The 17,235-nt window shown below is 41.1% G+C and overlaps 2 protein-coding genes across 2 annotated transcripts in view; both read left to right on the top strand.

Moving 5' to 3' along the window:
* Positions 1-557, top strand: part of LOC148162045 (membrane-bound transcription factor site-2 protease-like) — a 95,489-nt gene extending 94,932 nt beyond the window's left edge. Inside the window, 1 exon segment of the mRNA XM_088020363.1 lies at positions 444-557. Within this exon segment, the coding sequence (XP_087876489.1) occupies positions 444-557 (114 nt within the window).
* Positions 558-701: 144 nt separating this feature from the next.
* LOC148162044 (gamma-taxilin-like) overlaps positions 702-17,235 on the top strand; it is a 50,434-nt gene continuing 33,900 nt past the window's right edge. Inside the window, 2 exon segments of the mRNA XM_088020309.1 lie at positions 702-827; positions 12,388-12,691. Of these exon segments, the coding sequence (XP_087876435.1) occupies positions 12,391-12,691 (301 nt within the window). The 5' untranslated portion in view covers positions 702-827; positions 12,388-12,390.

Raw genomic sequence — 17,235 nt, 5'->3', positions numbered from 1 at the left:
AGTATTAAACATCAACTATTTGTGTAACTGTGTTCTTGAAGCCCCGGAAGGTTAGTTAGCACTCAACAAGACACGGTCCTCATCCCACAATAATCTGAAACTAGTAACGGACCACCAAGGTTATGATGGCTGGGCGGGGCTCTGGGCAGACGTTTGAGACCTGACAAATTATAAAAGCCAATACTCCTGAGTTTTTTCCTAAGTGTGAGGCCGCCATATAGCTTAAAGCAACAGGGACAAAACAGAAGCATATAATTCCTTTGATGTATTAACTTCCCAAACATTGGAATACTTACAAAGTTTTTCGAGTACTTTCCATAACCCGACCACCACCCCTTGAAAACTACAAATCCCAGTAGGCTGTGCGCGCAGCTCAGTGGGTACTTTCCCTTTCTCAGAACCCTGAATTACGCCATAAACATTATCTGGGCTTGGGGAGCTAGGACCACGAAGCTTGCAAGGAGTGTCAGTTTTTTCCAGAGTCTTCGTCAGGGACTTCGCAAACTCGTCTCGGCCAGTACCCAGCTTTTGGCGGACGAGTTCAGCCTAGCGTCTAGTATTCCCCACCCCCATCCCAGGCCCTTCCTTCTGGGGCCAACCTCCTCCGGTCACGTGGAAGGCCTCGTGTGCGCGATTGGTCGCCGGGGTACAGAAGCTGGGAGATAGATCTTGCGAGCTTCCGTGCTGCTGGTTGAATTGCGGTTTTGTTGGCTTCCGTCAACTTTCGGCGACTTGGGTCAAATAGGCCGTCCGGAAGGAGGCGTCCACTTTTCCTAGCAGGTCTGTCGCCTAGATTCACTGGTCACCGCTGGCTGCAGGGGTAGAGGGTAAGGGAGAATACGGTCTTTTACAAGTTGGCTTTTAAGTCGTTTGTTTACTTCAGCCGCGGGACGAACACTCGGCTTTCTTTCCTCCCGGGGGATCACGGTGGGAGCAAGTGTGTGTTTTTATCTGTGTGACGGACTAAATGGGGTGGAAGAAACGGCCAGGGTTTGGGGGCGCGCGGCTGACAGAGAAGGAAAGGGAGGGAACGCAGCCCTGTCTGAAGGAATAGTATGCGAAGCAGGGGTGAGCCAGGTGTGACAGCCACGTGCGGACGGCGCCGCGGGGCCTCCGGGAGGCTGGTGTCCTCTCCCCCAGCCCCTGTCGTCTCCGTGCTCCCCGCGCTGGGCACCACCGTCGGGAGACTAACTCAGGTCGACAGCTAGCCCTCAGGTTTTGGCGGGTGCACAAGGAATTGCGCAGGATCCTCCCTGGCAGAGCTATTGCGTAGTTCCGTGATGGCGCGGAAGCCGTCGCTACGCTACCTCCTCCTTTTCTAGGTCTTTCCTTTCTTTTCATCCGCGAAGGGTTGTGGGCTGCTGTGAAGTAGCTGGTTATGGCTGCGTGGTTCCTGAGACCGTGGCTCTTGGTGTCACCGGTTTGGCGACACTTGGGGCAGCGATGCCGATGTGCCAGACGACCTCACCAGCGGAATTGGCAAACATCGTCATGTAGTAACTTCTAATTCATGTTTTTTTTCCCTTTCTTTTTCTTGTCCTTTGAATGCCTCTCCTATTCCTATGGCTTTTGGTATCTCAACCTGTGATACATCCTAGAAAATTTCCCTTATTTTATTTACGTCAAGGAGTTTTCATTGTCTTTGTGGATACAGGAAAATGGGGACCTCCTTAAGATTGGGAAAATCCAGGAAAAATCCTGGGGTCAGTGTATAGAATTCGGCAAAGTTCGCACAATGGATGGGCTAACCTCTCTACTGTTTTCAGAGCCGCGGAGTGGAGAATTGCAGGGAAGGGCCTGGGAAGATGAAAACCCCGTTTGTTTTTCCCTTCACTTGGGCATATTGAAACATTCACGCCTGTATGAAATTACGAAATAATCTTCTAACAACTTTAATGAATTTCAAAAGGTCAAGTTTATATTTGATCAGAGTGTCAAGAATTCGCTTTTGAGGTTCTCTTTCCTATGTCAGGTGTTTTCATGTGTCACTACAAGGTGTTTACTACTCAGTTGTGTCCCCCCACCCCCTCCACCCCCGCCCCTTTTCACTTTCCATACATCTGAAAGAAAGATCCAGTACCTGCAGCATTGAAAGAGAAGCCATGGATTCAACATACTCTAGGGATTCAAAATTGTAACTTTTGGTGACAGTGATGTTGGAGGTCTTTACCTGAGGGACAACTCTGATTTAAAAACAAAACACATTGCTATTAAGGACGTAAGTTTTGGTTTATGCTCCTTGGGGTGAGGGTAGAGACCTGTTGAATCTGGAACAAAGTTTTATTCAATTAACAATTGAAATGACCAAAATAAAAAGGTCAAGGTAATGACCCTTTGTGTTAGTAGTTGGATATGAATGGTCTGAAACTAATAGTGCCTTAACGGTGTCATTTTCATTTACCAAAGTATACAGTCCGTCCTTCTCTGCCTGTGCTTTTCTGAGCATTTTTCTAGTTTTATCATCTTTCCTCATTTAACAACACGGGATTGATATACATGATAAAGTACTAGTTTTTCAATTTTTATTTTAAAAACTTGGGTAAATATCTACTGTCTGCATATATCACTTTTAGGTAGGTTCTTTATGACTCTTTAATTTTTAAATTTTCTCACTGACTTGAAAAAAGTACTTAACACTACGTTAACCTCTGTTCTTTCTTAGGAAGCAGAAATGATGTATAATTATTTGGGTTTTTTTTTTAATATTGGGGAAATTAAAAAACAAGTGACTTTTGTCTCTCTTTACCTGAGAAGAGGGCCTTTATTGGGTTCTTATTTTAGAATTTCCTATTTTTCCCTTCAGTTGTGTTTGTTATTGCTTATATATTTTGGGGTTCTGTTAGGTGTATGTAAATTTGTAATTGTTAATTTTCATGCATTGACATTTCAGTCAATATATAACACTTTTGTAACAGTTTTTGCCATAACATCTTTTTGTCTAATTTTAGATTGCCACTCTACTTTTCCTTTATTTTTTCCTATGGAATATCTTGTTCCATCTTTTAGTATTCCTATAATTTGAGTCCTTCTGTATGAAGTGAGTCTCTCCTAGAAAGCATGTAGTTGGATTATTAATTTTTTAGAATACTTTCTTTATTTGAGAGAGAGCAAAAGAGAATATGAGTGGGGGTCCAGAGGTGAAGGGCAGATGGAGAAGGAGAATCAGACTCTGTGCTAAGCAAGGAGCCCTGTGCAGCGCTCAATCCCAGGACCCCTGGGATCATGACCAAAGTCAAAGGCGGATGCTTAACCTACTGAACCACCCAGGCACCCCATATTATTAATTTTAAAATCCAAGTGTCATACTTTGCATTATTTATTTACTTATTTATTTATTTTAAAGATTTTATTTGTCAGAGAGAAAGAGAGCATGCACAAGCAGGGGGGAGGAGCAGAGGCAGAGGGAGAAGCAGGCTTCCCACTGAGCAAGGAGCCCGGATGCAGGACTACATCCCAGGACACTGGGATCATGACCGGAGCTGAAGGCAGCCACTTAGCTGACTAAGCCACCCAGGGCGCCTATATACTTTGCTTTTTAATTGGCAAGTTTACTCCATTTACATAAAAATAATTACTAACAGACAAGTTTATTTCTGTTAATTTGTTTTTGTAGGTCTTTTTTCCCTCTATTACTGCCTTCTTTTGTGTTTGTGTTTTTTGTAGTGTAGCATTTTATTTCTCATTCCTTTTTCTATACATTGTTTAGTTTTCCATTTTCTGGGTATTATAATTGGCAACTTCAGTTTAAAACAAATCAATTTGAATTAACATCAATTTTTCTTCAGTAGTATGCAGAAAGTCCGCTCCTATATAGTTCTGCCCTCCTTTCTTTTGTTACAGTGTCTTAGACTATATCTTTATAGATGAAATAGTTTTATTAATGTTTGTAATTTATCTTTTAATCATGGAGAGAAAAAAGGAGATAAAACCAATAATGTAATAATAATGGCTGTCTTATGTAGCTATGTTTACTATTGTTTATTTCTTTGTATGGCTTTGAGTTGCTGAGTGATATCCTTTCATTTCTGTCTCAGGATTGTCATTTTCATTTTTTGAAATGAACAGACATCAGCACTGAACTCTGGAAGCCAGATTCTGCCCCTACTCCCTAGGGTTCCTGGTTGCTGCTTATAAGGGGTTGTAGTTGTTTAGTAACTTTTCATGCTATGGCTAGTTGGGGGGGGGGGGTTGCTCTTTTGTTAAATTTGTTATTTTATTTTTTTATGGAGTGTGGTTGACATACAATATTGTTTTCAGGTGTACAACAAAATTATTCAACATTTGAGCACGTTAACGAAATGATCATATGCTTAATCTCGTTACCATTTGTCACCATCTTCAGCTTTTGTTTATCTAGAGATTAAAATATCTCTTTGTTTTGAAGGATAGACTTTGAGTTTATCATATCTAAAGTTCTTTTAGTTCATTGGATGTGTAGATGAATGGTGTTCCTCAAATGTGAGAATTTTTTTGGCTATTTCTTCTAAAAAAAAATTTTTTTTTTGGCATCTTTCTCTTTCACTTCCCCTTTAACTCTCATTGTGTGTATACTGGTATGCTTCCCGGTATCCTAGAAGTCTCTTAAGTGCTCCTGACTGTGTTCATTCTTCTTTCTGTTTCTCGGACTAATTTCAGTTGACCTAACTTCCAGTTTGCTGATTCTGCTGCCTGCTGAGCTCTGCTATTGAACCTCTCTCTTTAATGGATTTTGCTTTTACAGTTACTGTAGTGTTCAGCTCTGGGGTTTCTATTTGGTTCTTTCTTTAAATAATTTCTCTTTACTGATGCTGTTATTTTGTTCATATATCATTTCCCTGATTTAGTGCTTTGTTTAAGTTTTATTTTTTTAGTTTAACTTTTCGAGCATAGTTACAACACTTGGTTCAACATGTACTCCGAATTAGTTCTATACCAGGGTTTGCTCAGGGACATTTTCTCTTAATTTCATACCTGTAATTTGCCCATCTTTCCATGTTTCTTTGCATAATTTGTAATTTTTCTGTTGGCAAGTAAATGTTGTGAATGTTATAATGTTGTCAAACAAAAACAAACTGTGATTTGATAAGACACCTTATTCAAGGACAGTACAGCAATAGGGAGAACATTCTGATTTTAGAAATCTGAAAGTATTTCAGAATCAGAATGATTTTTCTTTGATTGGAAGGGGTAGGGTAAGCAGGACTAGTAGAAACTTTATAAGAGGAAACTGAGCAAGGAAAGAATGAGCCGACAGCATAATAGGAAATGTGTCACAGCTCTTCCTTGGGATGACCTCTTCATTAAGGGGGCATAATCTGTATTTTAGTGCTCACTCAGGGGTAAGCCCAAATTCAGGGACCTGAGGGAAGGAGAGAAACTTGACTAAAGTTTGGTCAAGAGAAGGCAATGAGTACGAGGTGTGCCGTGGTGAACACTGAACTCTGGAAGCCAGATTTCTTCCCCCTACTCCGTTGGGTTCCTGGTTGCTGCTTATGAGGGGTTGTAGTTGTTTAGTAACTTTTTATGCTTTGGCTAGTAGGAGTTTTGTAAAAATAACATATGCTTTGTATGGCTTTGGAAGTCTCTTCTTTTAGCTTAGAGGTCAGCTAGTGACTTGAAAGAGATTTCCTTGAGAACGGGGAACACCAAAAAAACAAACTCAGTCTTTGCAAATGGGTTCTGTTTGGGGAACTCCTTAGCGCTTAGCCAGGCCATTTAAAATTTGCATGTACTTCCACCTTGAATATAGCAAGATGTAAAGTGTAGGGTCTTTGAGGTCTTTTCTGAGCATGTACCCTGCCCTTTCATATGTGTGGTCTTCTAGATTCCCTGGTATACCTGGAGCTTTTTCAAAGCTCTGTTCCATGTATCTTCTTTCTCAACCTTCTCATTTCTAGGCTGTTTGCCTTACCTGTTATTCTTAGCCAGAACAGTAGCTGCAGCTGTTAACTTCAACTTTGATACTAGGAGGCCACACCAGTCTGAGAGAGTTCTAAGGCTGGCAAAACAAAGACTCCTTGGGAGCTGCCATGTAGGTCAAAATCCATCATCAGGGCTCTTAAGAGTTTCTGTTACCCACCCTGGCAACCAGCAAGTCACACCAGGAATGCTAGCTACTTCCAGGCTACTAGGCAGGTAGTTAGAAAGCCACAATGTCCCTTTACTGAAATGTAGTATTCTTTCTTCATTTAGCCTGTCTGTGGTTGTTGTAAATTTTGATTATATTCCAGAGTTTCAAAAAATTAAATTTTTTCGTTGTGTTTTTGGAGCTTAATCTTTGCTTTAGTGTAGGAAGAATGGGTTTTTAGAAACCCTGCTTCATCATTTTCAGTCATGTTTCTCCCTCTAGTATAAGCTTAATTTTGTAAAGTAGTAGTATCTGGATAACACATCCAGTTTAAAAAACAAACACAAAAAAACAGCAAAACTTCCTTAGGTGACGTAGTTCCTAATCATGTTGCGGATGTTTAATCAGAGCAAGCCAGAGCAATGAAGATACAAGGGAAAATGCTTTATATCACCTCCTATTTGGATTTTCCTGGCTTGATAACACCGATCACTTCACAAAAGGAGGTCTTATTTATAAGTTACAGTTGATTGAGAAGGAAGTGGTTGGTACTCCTCTCCCTGTTGTCCTACCCAGTTCCACGGCATTTTCCCTAAAGTTGGGTTTGCCTGATAACATGTAAGGTAGGGATCCCTCTTCGACAATGTCTTTTTTTCTACTGTCTTCCTGTCTGTGTCCTTGTTTACACCCAAGGGCAACAGTTCTCTAACTTAACTATTACTTTTTTTTTTAAGATTTTATTTATAACTTAACTGTTACTTAATTTTACTTTAAAAATTACTTAAAAAGCACTGATGACTCCAATATTGAATCTTAAACCCTATTAGAACTTTTTCTAATGTGCCCTTTTAAAAATCCAATGCTCTGTTTTATGCTTTAGATGCAGCCCTGTCTCTTTGGGTCATTTTGTAATGCATTGTCATGCGGAAAATATTGAATCACTGAGTTGTGTAGATCTTTCAAATGCTGTTACAAAATATTAGACTATCATAGTTGTTGGTACCATGATCAGTCTCATCATAAAAGTCTTTATGTACTGGGAAGCTGCCAGTCATGGTGGCTGACTGAAATTTTCCAAAAATTCTAATTTTCGTTTCAAAGTTTGAATTTTCCCATTGCAACAGATACTGTCTGTTCTTTATCCTTATGAGGTTGTTTCATTCATTTTCTAGAAAATGCCTGGCACATACCCAAATTTGAATAATCACAGTGACTAGAAACTACGAAGGGTCTGAGATGTTATTTTACTTACAAACTAATTTTTTTTTTTGTCATAGTTTTTGAGTACTGGGAGAAGTGTCAAGACAAAAGCCAGGTTTTTACAATAACATATACCAAAGTGTCCACATTCACACCTGTTTCCTGAGCCTCAGTTCCTGCACGGTGATGTAAAGAGAACCAGATGATGTTTGCATTTCATAGGAGGAATCCTAAGCTTAGGATCCTAAGATGACTCTTTTAGAATGTGGCAGACTCAAAGATGCCCATGTCTTAAACAGGGATCTGTAAATTATCTTATTGGCCATAGGGATTTGGTATAGATGTGCTTGCATAGATTAGGATTTTGAGGGGTTATCAGGATGGGCCCAGTGAAATTGCAAGGATCTTTATAACAGAAGGAGGAAGACAGGAGTCAGACTGAGAGAGTGGGCATTGTGCATAAGGCTTGTCTTGCTGTTACTGGCTTTGAAGATGGAAAGAAGAGCCAGGAGCTAGCCTCCATAAAAGGCAAGGGAATGGATCCTCCCATAGACCCTTGAGAAGGGGATGTAAGATGATAATAAATAAGCCACTGAGCTGTGGCAATTTATTATAGCAGCAATTGGAAACATGCCAATAAACAAATATGTTTTACTGCTTTCAAAATAGACACCATTTCTCTTTCCCACCCACCCTGCAAGGCTGTTGGCTGTATGGGCATCCTTGGAAAGATGGCCTGAAAGAAAGGCATCGTCTCTGTCCACAGGAGAAGCAGAAATACTGTCATAGGTTCTGGTGAATTTTCCCTTGGGTATACAACTCCTTTGCTAGGACCAGATTTGTTCAGTTTATCTGATAGGATACTATCAACAGGACTCCAAGCATCAGGAAGAGCCCAAGTGGCAGAATTAACTTCAGCCCTACCCTGAGATCCAGATGTAACAGGCTGAACAAGTCTCATAATCTATCAGATCTACCTCAGAAAACCAGCTGGTTTTCTTCCTTGAGGCTCCGTGTTGACCTTCCACTGGCTGGGAGTGTGGCTCATGAATGGTCCACAAGAAGGGCAGTTTTATCATTACTAATCATTATCATTACATTTATCATTACTAATAACGGACTCACCTGAAACCAGGCAGTCATTGATCATTTCAACTAAAGTTTTGGACAGATTGCAGACTACCTTTTGTTAGTGAGTGGCTCCCATTGTGGGGACAAAACTACCTGCAGTGTGGGCATAAGCCCATGTTATGTGTGGAATGAGTTGGCCCTCTGGTGACTTCATGCAAGGAACCAAAGGTGTAAGGGCTACATGAGTACTAGTTGTGTTTCCTTAAACAGTTGATGATCTCTTATGACCACCCCTCAGGGAGAAGACACAGAGTTTTTTTGAGGGATGCAAGTTAATGCACAGCTTCCATGAAAGAAGAGGTGCTTATTGTACATCTGTAAAGAAAGTGTTTTTATGATTTTGGGGCTTCCCAAGTAGTACTTAAATCTGTGTTCTCAAGCGGATGCAAGTTTAGAGCGCTTTACTGCTTAGCTCCCTGGAGAACTTGGAAGTCTTACGATTTCCCGTTGAGTAATTAAATTACGCCCTCCTCCCCTTTTTGAAAGGCCTGCCTGAGGCCACTCTGTCCAGTTTGCCCTGTCTCTCGATTACATCAGCTGGATGACATTTGTTTACCCCTGGAATGACTTGGTGATGACTAGAGGAATGAGGGCAGGAAAGGCATTCAGTCACTTAACATAAGTGTTTTATTTGGGGGATGCAGGAGTTGGGACATCCATTTCTGCTTCCCTTTAAAAGGCAATAAACTTACCATCACTGTCTCTCTGTCAAATAAATAAACACACACACACACACACACACACACACACACACACACACTAGTGTGGTCTGCTTCCCTTTAAAAGGCAATAAACTTACCATCGCTGTCTCTCTGTCAAATAAACACACACACACACACACACACACACACACACACACACACACACACACACACACACACACACACACACTGGTGTGGTCTTCTCAAACTGTTGCAATGTCCTTGGATCTGAGGCACTGCGGAATGTAGCTTCCAGCCAGATCCAAGGACATTGCAACAGTTTGAGAAGGCCACAGCAGATGTGTATGTTATATACATTTATGTGTGTATGTTACATATATTTGTATGTATATGTTATATACACATATATATATATTTAAGATTTTATTTATTTATTTGACAGAAAGGCGGTGAGAGAGGGAACACAAGCAGGGGGAGTGGGAGAGGGAGAAGCAGGCTTCCTGCTGAGCAGGGAGCCCGATGTGGGGCTCGATCCCAGCACCTTGGGATCATGACCTGAGCTGAAGGCAGACGCTTAACAACTGAGCCACCCAGGTGTCCCCAGAGTATATTTTTTATGAGGAGGTCTCCAGGAATAGTTTTGAAAGACACAGGATAGTTAATTACTTTCCTCCCTCAACACTCCTCAGTCTAAGCTGTTACTCAGTACCTAGATTTTGTAACTGCCACAAGGTTGGTATTTCCAGTAGATTCAACTTCACCTTTTGTCCAGTCATCCCTCACGTGTAGCAGTCCTTTTGTCCAGAAAGGTTAGGTGCTTGGGGGATGGGGAAAGTTTTATAGACTGTACAGAGGTCAGAAGACCTCTTTGACATGTGTGGGCTGTCATCCGAGGGATACCCCATGGGCAGTGAACAAGTGGTCATTATCCTTGTGATATAGGACCATGTCAGTCCCATAAGAGAATCCAGGTAGCTGAACCAAAGTTTGACTCCTCTAGGGCCCATTTTGTACCTGGAGAATGTACCATGTGGATTGATTTGGTTTTGCTTTTGGGGGAATGAAAGAAGCATCAGTTTATGAATGGTCAGGGTTCTTTGAATTTCATTGATGGTGGTGCAAATGTCATGATCAGTGCAATGACTGTAACTCAGGTAGCAACGGTGGCAATCTGGGTGGGGCAGGCTTGATCAGTGGCTTCATGGCTTCATTTTAGTTGCCTTGGGCATCTGTATGAATAGCCCAGATGATTCATTTAGTAGGTTTGATTGATTTCCTCATTTTGTGATGCTGAAGAGGAGGTCTTTCATCTACGACTGTATTCATCTACTGCTCCACAGTTTTCTAAGTTGAACACCAAAGCGTGAGGCTGTAATAAGGCTTATCAGGGAGTACAGGTCAGAGCAATTCCCTCCACTAACACATTCTTGGTCCTTCATAATTTATGTTGAGGCAAATCAGCCACTGCAGCCAGCTGCACACTGTTCAGTTTCATTGTAACTGAATCCCCTAGTAAACAGGAACAAGGCATTTGCAGAGCCTCTGTGAATCCCACTGGGCCAGTGGCTTTGCTTTAGGCAACAGATCTCCAAAATGATGCCCTACACTTCTTTGTGTAGCATTGAGATGAGACTTTGCTGGCTAAATTCTTGACTCTAGACTCTACCATTTCAGTTTGAGAAATGAAGTTTGTTGTGCCTTTCCTACATGGTTAGTCTGATAAACTGAGCTGACCCACCCCAAAAGAAGAGTATTAGGCCAGAGACTCAGGAGGGTTTCATTCATTAGGTGTTAACTGTTTGCAAGAGCCCCGAGGTAAGATAATCGGTGCTTTTCCAAAAGGATATGTCTGGTGTGTGAGGGAGGCTGCTCTTTGCTTGCCTTAGCATAGAGACTTGTGACATAAAAGAGTCATTAGGGTTTGCGGACCCCCAAAGTACTTATTTGTGGGTTTCCCAAATGAGAGAATCCCCATTGGCAGCATATTACACTTCATATCTAATGTATATACGTATTTGTGTAGTAATCTATACTATACATTCAGATTTGGGGGCAGCACCTACAGTACATTGAATAAAGGCCAAAGCTGGTTGGTCTAACTTCATAGGTCCACTGTGACGTGTGCCCCAGATGCCATTAGTGAAACAGAATCAGGTGGGGCAGTGATTTAGGTAGCTGTTTCCAAACAGAGACCTAAAAATTTGAGTCCCTCAATTCTACACAGCGCGCCAACATACTAGGATGCGTATGTGTGACCTTTGGTTTCATTTGGGGATGGGGAATCCTTGGTCCCAACCCTAACCATCTTTCTCCTTAAGGTGGTTAACGTCAGGTTACACAGGAAGAAATGAGAGGACATGAAGGAGAGAGTAGGTCCATCCACGTGATACGCAAGAAATGTTTCTTCTTGCTTCTGAACAGCATAACCAGGGTGTTTATAACTCTGCTTTCAAATGTTAGCCTTCACTTCTGTTTGAAGTCCAGACTGAAGGCCAGGAGGAGATAAAAGATAAGTTTGGGATGTGAGAGCTTTTAAAAGCATATCATCATCTCCTTTTCCAATTTCTCTCCTCTCAGTTTTTTTTTCCCCCTCTGTTGCTTGCTTTTTCCTGATTGTTGTCCCTTAATCCAGCTGTTGAAGTCAATGTTTGTGCCTATAATGCTTTTATCCAGAGCTTCCTGGAAAGCTGCCCCACCTTGGGGCAGCTCTCTCAAGAGTGAAACAAAGGCAAACTCTTGCACAGGTTTCTCAGGGAGCTGCCAGAAAGGTTGAGGGAATCCTTTGAAAATAATGTCTGTATTATTCCCTCTGGCACTAAGAGTCTGGGCTGCCATCTTTACGGCCACTGTTGTTAGAGTGTGAGGAAAGGTAGGTGGGTTGTTTTAAATCCCACGGTGCTCTCCTAGAGCAAAACAGCAGCTTTTCTATTCACTAAAGCCTTCCATTTGGGTTGAAGTTTTAATTTCCTGGGTACATTTTTAGAAAATTCCAGAAGGAGTTTCTGCGAAAGTTGTTTCTGATGGATTCTGCCAGTATATACTACTTTTGGAGGCACAGGGCCTTGGAGTTTCTTATTCCACTGTTACGGTAGTCCTTTTTAACTCTTTGCCTCCTTTCATTCTAAACAGCATCGTTATTTTGTAAACAACTATGAAAGGATGAAAAAGTGTCAAATGATGACGTGCCTATTGATTGTACCACATAACAAAAAGTAAAACGTACATTTAGACATGAAGAAAGAGTGTAGGATGGAAAACTGTATTTTTATGTACTGCGTAGTTCCCTCCCTTGATTTCATTTGATTGAGCTTCCCTTCCATGACCTTTCTTTCTCCTCATTCTTTCTAGCTTATGATTGGCATAATGGAAGACTCTAGAATTTGCAGGCTAGGACTAAAAGCAGATATATCGTGTATCTCTCAATCAAATGACATTCTTCAACATCAAGACTCAAATTGTGCTGGCGCAAGTTATAAGAATTCCTTGCAAGAGGGTGAAGGCAGTAACTTTATAACAAAGAACAGGAATTTGGTGAGCCCAGTGCACTGCATGCAAGAATCAAGAGTGGATCCTTCTGGACCAGAGGCTGGAACAGATCCTTCTGATAGTCAACAAGATTCAGAGTGCAACAGGAACAAAGAAAAAACCTTAGGTAATAATCTCATAAATAAATCTCATGTCTCATAAAATTTGACATTTTTACATGCTGCTCATTTTACCTAACTTTTCTGTGGCACAGGCAATTACAGAACCTGTCCAGTTTCGAGGTAGTTGTGGTTTTGGTTAAAACACACCTCTGTGGTCAGTTATATGTAGAAGGGGAAAATGGCGAGATAGGGACCTTAGTTATAGGATCTGAGTTATTTCTCCCTGAATAATCAAGAAATTTTTTTGTGTGTGAAAAAGTCTATGACCATTTGGCAGAAGCACTATTCCTTTGGCCTGTTTCTTTTGGTTCTGTAAAGTAATCGGACCAATTACTGTGAAGACTGTGTTTTTGCTCAATTTATTTAAAGAATATTTACTAATATTTGGCATGATACATTATTGCTGGCTTAGAAAGCAGGCTAGTAACACTGGATTTCACGGTGCGTTTTCTCCCTTCTGCTCTGGTAGTTTGAGAATTTAGGGCTAAGAATGTGATATGTTAAATTTCATGAATAAAATCTAAAACCCTAACTTTGGCTTTAGGGGTTGCTTCTCATTTTTAAAAATTCCTGTTCGTGGGGCGCCTGGGTGGCTCAGTCATTAAGCGTCTGCCTTCGGCTCAGGTCATGGTCCCAGGGCCCTGGAATCGAGTCCCACATCAGGCTCCCTGCTCAGTGGAAGGCCTGCTTCCCCCCTCCCCCTGCTTGTGTTCCCACTCTCACTGTGTGTCTCTCTCTGTCAAATAAATGAATAAAATCTTTAAAAAAAAAATTCCTGTTCGAACCAACATTTACCGTATTTGAATTGAGTGATTTCTGTACCTGACACTAACTTGGAATTTTTTTAAATCCACTTTCTGCCATCCTTTATGACTTTAAAATTTATAGGAATATGGGTAGTATTTAAAATTCCTTGCAAACAAGACAGGTATCTTCAGACTAGGCATCCTCGACAATATATGTAAAATGCGGCTTTAGGTTAAGATTGTTTAAATAGTTGTAAATGGTTACAGTTTAAAATCTTCATAAAATTACATTTTAAATGTTCTGTTACTTAACCAATTGTCATTCCCTCTTTATTTGTCCTTGAACTCAAGGAGAAACAGTTTCAGAATGAAACTTTTATGTGCAAAGTATTTTATTTTATGTTATTTAAATTCAATTAAATAACATATAGTGTATTATTAGTTTCAGAGGTAGAGTTCAGTGATACATCAGTTGTATGTAACACCCAGAGCTCATTCCATCACAAGTCCTGGTTAGTGCCCATCACCCAGTTACCCCATCCTGCCTCCCCCTCCCTTGCCCCCAGCAGCCCTCAGTTTGTTTCCTAGAGTTAAGCATCTCTTACGGTTTGATTCCATCTCTGTTTTTGTCTTATTTGTCCTTCCCTTCCCCTATGATCCTCTGTTTTGTTACTTAAATTCCACATATGAGTGAAATCATATGATAATTGTCTTTCCCTGACTGACTTATTTCGCTTAGCATAGTACCCTGCAGTTCCATCCATGTCCTTGGAAATGGTAAGATTTCATTCTTTTTGATGGCTGAGTAAAAGTCCGCTGTATGTCTTTATCCATTCATCTGTCGACGGACATCTGGGCTCTTTGCATAGTTTGGCTATTGTGGACATTGCTGCTATAAACATTGGGGTGTAGGTGCCCCTTTGGATCACTATTTTTGTATCCTTTGGGTAAATAATTAGTAGTGCGATTGCTGGATCATATGGTAGCTCTATTTTCAACTTTTTGAGGACCCTCCAAACTGTTTTGCAGAGTGGCTGCACCAGCTTGCATTCCCACCAACGGTGTAGTAGGAGGGTTGCCCTTTCTCCACATCCTCACCAACATCTGTTGTTTCCTGGGTTGTTCATTTGAGCCATTCTGACCATGGAAGTGGTATCTCATTGTGGTTTTTCATGTGTCTGTTGGCCATTTGTAAGTCTTTGGTGAAATGTCTGTTCACATCTTCTGCCCATTTCTTGACTGGGTTGATTGGTTTTTGGGTGTTGAGTTTGATAAGTTCTTCATAGGTCTTGGATACCAGCCCTTTATCTAATAAGACATTTGCAAATATCTTCTCCCAATCTCTCGGTTTTCTTTTGGTTTTTTCACTGTTTCCTTTGCTGTGCAGAAGCTTTTTGCCTTGATGAAGTCCCATTAGTTCATTCTTGCTTTTGTTTCTCTTGCCTTTGGAGGCGTGCCTAGCGAAATTTACTGTCACCGAGGTCACAGAGGTTGCTGCCTGTGTTCTCCTCTAGGATTTTGATGGATTGCTGTCTCACATTTAGGATTTTCATCCATTTTGAGTTTATCTTTGTGTATGGGGGAAGAGGTCCAGTTTCATTCTCCCACATGTGGCTGTCCAGTTTTCCCAACACCATTTGTTGTAGTGACTGTCTTTCCCCATTGGATATTTTTTCCTGCTTTGTCGAAGATTGGTTGACCATAGAGTTGTGGGTCCATTTCTGGAGTCTCTATTCTGTTCCGTTCGTCTATGTGTCTGTTTTTGTGCCAGTACCATGCTGTCTTGGTGATCACAGCTTTGTAATAGAGCTTAAAGTTGGTCAGCCTGATGCGCCCCTAGCTTTGTTTTTCTTTTTAAACATTCCCCTGGAGATTTGGGGTCTTTTCAGGTTCCATACAAATTTTAGGATTGTTTGTTCCAGTTCTGTGAAAAATGTTAGTGGTATTTTGATAGAGATTGCGTTGAATGTGTAGATTGCTTTGGGTGGTATAGACATTTTAACATCATTTGTTCTTCCAATCCATGAGCATGGAATGTTTTCCCATCTCTTTTGTGTCTTCCTCAATTTCTTTCACAACTGTTCTGTAGTTTTCAGAATACAGATCTTTTACCTCTTTGGTTCGGTTTATTCCTAGGTATTTTGTGGTTTTGGGGGCATTTGTAAATGGGATCGAATCCTTGGTTTCTCTTTCTTCAGTTACACTGTTAGTGTAAAGCAGTGCAACTGATTTCTGTGCATTGATTTTGTACCCTGCCACATTGCTGAATTCCTGAATGAGTTCTAGCAGTTTTGGGGTGGAGCCTTTTGGGTTTTCCACATAAAGTATCATGTCACCTGCAAAGAGCGAGAGTTTGACTTCTTCTCTGCCAGTTTGAATGCCCTTTATTTCTTTTTGCTGTCTGACTGAGGCTAGGACTTCTAGTACTATGTTAAACAATAGTGGTGAGCGTGGGTATCCCTGTCGTGTTCCTGACCTTCGGGAAAAAGCTCTTTTTTTCCCCATTGAGAATGATATTTGCTGTGGGCTTTTCATGGATGGCTTTTATGATATTGAGGTATATGTTCCCTCTGTCCCTACACTGTGGAGAGTTTTAATCCAGAAAGGATGCTGTATTTTGTCAAATGCTTTTTCTGCATCAATTGAGAGGATCATATGGTTCTTGTCCATCCTTTTATTAATGTGATGTATTACATTGATTGACTTGTGGCTGTTGAATCAACCTTGCAGCCCTGGAATAAATCTCACTTGGTTGTGTTGCGTAACCGTCTTAACGTACTGTTGCATCCTATTGGCTGGTATCATGGTGAGAATTTTGGCATCCCTGTTCATCAGGGATATTGGTCTGTAATTCCCTTTCTTGGTGAGGGTCTTTGTTTTTGAGATCAGGGTAACTCCAGCCTCATAGAATGAGTTGGACATTTTCCTTCCATTTCTGTTTTCTGAAACAGCTTCAGAAAAATAGGTGTTGGGGCACCTGGGTGGCTCAGTCGTTAAGCCTCTGCCTTCGGCTCAGGTCATGATCCCAGGGTCCTGGGATCGAGCCCCGCGTCGGGCTCCCTGCTCGTGGGAAGCCTGCTTCTCCCTCCCCCACTCCCCCAGCTTGTGTTCCCTCTCTCGCTGTGTCTCTCTCTGTCAAGTAAATAAATAAAATCTTAAAAAAAAGAAAAATAGGTGTTAATTCTTCCTTAATGTTTGGTAGAATTCCACTGGGAGGCTCTCCGGTCCTAGACTATTCTTTTTTAGGGAGATTTTGGATTAGTTCTTCAATTTTGTTGCTGGTTATGGGTCTGTCCAGGTTTTTTATTTCTTCCTGTTTCATTTTTGGTAATTTATACGTTTCTAGGAATGCATCCCTTTATTTCTTCCAGATTGCCTAATTTGTTGGCATATAGTTGCTCACAATATGTTTTTATAATTGTTTGTATTTCTTCGGTGTTGGTTGTGATCGCTCCTCTTTCCCTTATGTTTTTATTTATTTGGGTCCCTTCTCTTTGACAAATCTGGCTAGGGGTTTTTCAGTCTTGGAATTCTTACAGAGAACCAGCTCCTATTTTCATTGGTCTGTTCTACTGTTTTCTTGGCTTCTATTTCATTGATGTCTGCTGTACTCTTTATTATTTGCTTTCTCCGGCTGGGTTTAGGCTTTAATTGCTGTTCTTTCTACAGGTCCTTTAGGTGTAAGGTTAGGCTGTGTATTTCAGATTTTTCCTGTTTCTTGAGAAAGGCCTCTATTGCTATATACTTCACCTTCGCGCAAAGGTTTTGTAGAGTTGTGTTTTCATTTTCATTGAGCAAAGTAT

This window comes from Eumetopias jubatus, unplaced genomic scaffold, assembly GCF_037043125.1.
Source record: "Eumetopias jubatus isolate StellerSeaLion01/CBP00866 unplaced genomic scaffold, mEumJub1_p1.0 scaffold_23, whole genome shotgun sequence".
NCBI lineage: Eukaryota > Metazoa > Chordata > Mammalia > Carnivora > Otariidae > Eumetopias > Eumetopias jubatus.
This window is presented reverse-complemented; position numbering and strand designations above follow the sequence as displayed.